The sequence below is a fragment of the Triticum aestivum genome, chromosome 2D, assembly GCF_018294505.1.
Source record: "Triticum aestivum cultivar Chinese Spring chromosome 2D, IWGSC CS RefSeq v2.1, whole genome shotgun sequence".
NCBI classification, from domain to species: Eukaryota; Viridiplantae; Streptophyta; class Magnoliopsida; order Poales; family Poaceae; genus Triticum; species Triticum aestivum.
The window spans coordinates 562072234-562076676 of record NC_057799.1 but is presented as its reverse complement, the minus strand read 5'-3'; the positions used below and the strand labels follow the sequence as shown (position 1 = coordinate 562076676).

The 4443-nt window shown below is 44.0% G+C and overlaps 1 protein-coding gene across 1 annotated transcript; it reads left to right on the top strand.

The window, feature by feature from the left end:
* The first annotated feature begins 432 nt into the window (after positions 1-432).
* LOC123049977 (methylesterase 3) lies at positions 433-1425 on the top strand. Its single transcript, XM_044472826.1, has one exon. It carries the CDS (start codon positions 590-592, stop codon positions 1376-1378), a length of 789 nt encoding a protein of 262 aa, XP_044328761.1. The 5' UTR covers positions 433-589; the 3' UTR covers positions 1379-1425.
* Positions 1426-4443: the final 3018 nt, after the last annotated feature.

Sequence of the window (4443 nt, the reverse complement as noted above, 5' to 3'; positions counted from 1 at the left end):
ACGCGTGGCTAGGGTTTAGAGAGGGAGGACCGAAATAAGGTTGATACCATGTAAAGAATAGGTGCGACTCACGATATATTCATTGGGTGCATATGCACATACATATAGGTACAATAGGTGGTCACGTCCTCAACTATACAAGAAAGGAGGAGGGCTTGTTGTACAAGTAATACATATGTTATATACATCTCAACAAGAGCAAAGAGGTATTGAGTTCAAGACCAGGCTAGCATAATTAAATTGCAGCCCACTTTCTGTTCTCGTTTAGGCATGAGAAGATCACACGTGAGAGAGCTAATATTACCTCTTTCATCAGATTGGTTTTTTATTGTATTGACTAAAACATGCGCTTCTACTTGTGTGCTGAACAGCCATCTTCTCCGCAGCCTGCCAATGCATAAAGTACGCCGCGAGGTTTGATCCGCGTCAGCATTGCATCAGCCGACAATACGGCATCTGCCCTTTTTACTTGAAGAAGATGCCCGCATAGCCACATACATAAATAAAGTGAGACGTGTAACATCAATCAAGCAGCTAGCTAGGTGCCTACTTGCCTCGGCGTGTACTGTCCAGTGCTCGGCGCGCACACATGTCTTCTTCCTCTGTGCCAGCGGCTGCCGTGGCGACGTCGACCCGCCTCATCCTGGTGCACGGCACGGGCCACGGCGGGTGGTGCTGGTACAAGGTCGCCACCCTGCTCCGTGCCGCGGGGCACCGCGTGGACGCGCCGGACCTCGTGGCGTGCGGCGCCGACGCGCGCCGGCTGCGCGACGCGCCCACCTTCGAGGACTACACGCGCCCCCTGCTCGACGCGCTCCGGGACCTCCCGGACGGCGAGCGGGCGGTGCTCGTGGGCCACAGCTTCGGCGGCATGAGCGTCGCGCTCGCCGCCGAGGAGTTCCCCGACAAGGTCGCGGCTGCCGTGTTCCTCACCGCCTTCATGCCGGACTGCGACGGCCCGCGCACCCGTGTCATCGAGAAGGTTCTCGCGTCCGACTGGATGGACAGTGTTATCGACGAGGAGCACGCCCCACCGTCGGTGTTTCTCGGGCCCGAGCTCGTGCGCCAGAAGCTCTACCAGCTGAGCCCGGAGGAGGACTACACGCTGTGCCAGAGCCTGGCGCGGGTGAGCTCCTACTACGTGGCCGACCAGCAGCAGAGGCCGCCGTTCAGCGCTGCCCGGTACGGCGCGGTGACCAAGGTCTACGTGGTCGCCAAGCAGGACCTGGCCATGGTCGAGGAGTACCAAAGGCAGATGATCGCAGGCATCCCCGTGGCTGAGGTGAGGGAGATGGCTGACGCCGACCACATGGTCATGTTCTCTGCGCCGGAGGAACTGGCGGGCCACCTCGCCGACATCGCAAACACCTACACTTAACCGATGCGGAGCCGATTTACCGATATAAATATTGGGCGTCTATTTTCCGTAGTTGGATTGTACTTACAAGAACAAACGAAGAAATCTACTGAAATGTGAGTCCATACGTACCGCACATGAGGGCTCTTTCCTTCAAATGAATTTTATATAAATTATGTAGTATGCAAATCTGTAGAAATTTTCCAATAGAATCTATTTTTGATTCAATGGAATGAACGTTTCGTTTTTCCAAGCTTATCTATTTTTATCACCAGAAAGGAATTTTTCGAAAAAGGACGCTTTATAACTGAAAATGTATAAGCATTACACCGCCAGAAATGAATGGCCTAACTTACCACTGAGTAGGTGCCTTTTTCTTTTCCTTCTAAACTAGCTGCTCTCACTCTACCAGTTCATACTGAACTTTCACTTCCATTTATATAAGCAGGTTTGATTTTTTTGATTTGTATTATCCGTTGGATCCAAATCCATATCATAATCAAGTAGATAATGTGATGACTTCCTTAAACTTTGTATTGATCGTCTTCTTATGCTATGATTTTGAATTTTTCCTCTTACTTCGTGCCTATGATACCTATCATATGAATTTGATCTCTATACAAAATTCCTTGATTCTCTTATGGGGCAAACAAACCACTTGTTGATTTTTGTGTACTTCATCCCTTTAGGATTCAGCCTTCTGTATGTTTTTTAAATCTTGTGAACCAAATAATTGCGGCAGCGTATTTAGAGTTGGGCCACTCATTATGTTCGTCCGATACTTGTGCCTATGGTTTAAATTTATAATAGGAAATCACCCTTTGCAAAGATCACTCACTACACTCTCAGGTGTTGACAAGTGGAGTACAACATGTGAGTTTTCTCTCTTTTTTTTAGATTTATTCTTTCAAATTATTTTATCTCTAATCGTGCGTCCAAACACTGAACCATTTTCTTCTTTGAATTTCTCTCATCGAGATCTTCGAAACTAGATCCCGAGTTAATGGGTTTCGACGAAGAAACAATGAAAAAAAACAAAAAAAGGAAACAAAAAACAAAACAAAATCCAAGAAAAACGAAAAACTGGCAACCAAAAAAATTAGAGCCGGGAAGAACGGTTGCGAGTTTCACTTTTTTGGAAGCACATACTGTGTTTTTTTTCCTTTATTTGAGGAAGCACGGACTGTGCTTTTCACGGAAGCAAGGGTGTCCTTCTCGTGGAAGCACAATTATGTGTTTTCCTTTCTTTGGTGAAAGACACAGTTGTGCTTTTTCCATTTTGAGAAGCACGTGCTATCTGATGGTAGCTCACGCGATATGCTTTTGGCGGAAGCACATCTGTGCTTCCGCGAGAAGCACAACACAGGTCAAGGAAGCACCTCTTGCGAAAAAGATTGCTTCCTAGCAAAAAAATCAACCCCCCCCCCCCCCTTCAAAACCTTGGGGAAATCAGGCAAGAACAAATAAAATCATCTAAAACCAAAAAATGCGTACAGAAAAATAAAAAATAAAAGTCCAGAGAGAACGCCCAACACATGGCATGTGGCGATGGCTAGGCACACCACTTAACGTGCTCCCATGCCAGATAATGACTCATGCGAGCAATGGCGGAGCTTAATGCAGACCAAGAGGGGCCATGCCCTACCCCCCCCCCCCCCCAATCTTCGCATTCATTGAAGAATATGTATACATTAGGCGTAACTAGTGCTTAAATTAGAGATTAGCCCCTCTTTCCTATAAATTTGCTCCCCTTTAAATAATGGGACCTTCTTGGATTATGCTCAAGCTGCGCCACTGCCTGCGGGAGCGTCCCAATGGTTAACTCTTAGTTAGTTGCTTCCTATTCAGCCCATAACAAGTAAAATGTTGTTGAGAATCGGGACAACCTCCTCCTCCCACTTACGGCATCCGCAATGCGGCTATAAATTATCCACAAACAAAAGGGCTGCCCTTACGGAAGTCGCGTTTTGGCTCTCGGGTGCATCTGCACTCACGGGCATGGGTGAATAGTAAAATCCTTAAAAATAGTTTAAAAAAATTGTGAGATGCTCATGTGCATGAAGTCCTTGCCAAATTTCGTGGATTTTAGAAATTTCAGTAGCTCTCAGAAAAGAGATAAATTTTGGGCCTGTGAGAAACTATTGAAAAGAACAAGGTTCGGAGGTCATTTTTCTTTTTTGCGACGAGCTCCTTAGCCACAAAATTTTGCACACAGTGGCGCACTGAATCATCTTGCATAAAAAATATTTTTTGACATTTTTTACTATATATTTTTATTTTACTATTTACCGGGTGCAGATGAGCCCGGGCACCGAATTGAATATCTGGACCCTTAAAAACAACTACACATAATGTAGAACTTGACCACACGCCCGAAAACGCAATCCACAAGCTTTCGGGATGCCCACAACTAATATAATTTTATTATTTTTACGACTATGTTAGACTAAGAAATAAACAATTAGGGTTTTTATGATTTTTGGCTTGTGGGATGCCCACATTAATATAATTTTACTAATTTTACCACTATGTTAGACTAAGGAATAAACAATTGAGATCTTTATAATTTTGCACTTGCTTCTCGCCACTCAGGATTCAGAAACACTCAGTTTTATCCCTATTCCCTTGAAATGGTTGATCGCTTTTACCCTTTGCACCATTTCTGTCAGGTCAAACCCCTTTGATCATTTTCTTTGTCCATAGTACTTTAGATATACCGCTTACATGTGGGACCCACTTGTAAAAATGAATAAATAAGCCCCCTCCCCCGCCCACTCTTATAGGCGTGTCCCAATGCAAAAATAAAAGAAGAATACATGTTATATATTTGAAAAATGCAATTTTAATATGTTTTCATGTATTTTTTTAAATGTTAGTTTGATTTTAAGTGGTGTCCATACATTTCTTTAACAAATCAAACAAATTCAAAAGTATTTGCATAAATATAAATAGTGTTCATGTATTCTAAAAGTGTTCTCATGGTTTTAAAAATGTTTGCAAGCATTTTGTTTTATAAATTTCGTGTCATTTGATAAAGATCCAACTACTTTAATGAATGGTATAAGTTTTAAAAGTGTCCACGTCTA

Bases quoted from the DNA above. Each gene is read 5' to 3' on its own strand.
- LOC123049977 (XM_044472826.1), top strand. From the start codon at position 590: ATGTCTTCTTCCTCTGTGCCAGCGGCTGCCGTGGCGACGTCGACCCGC.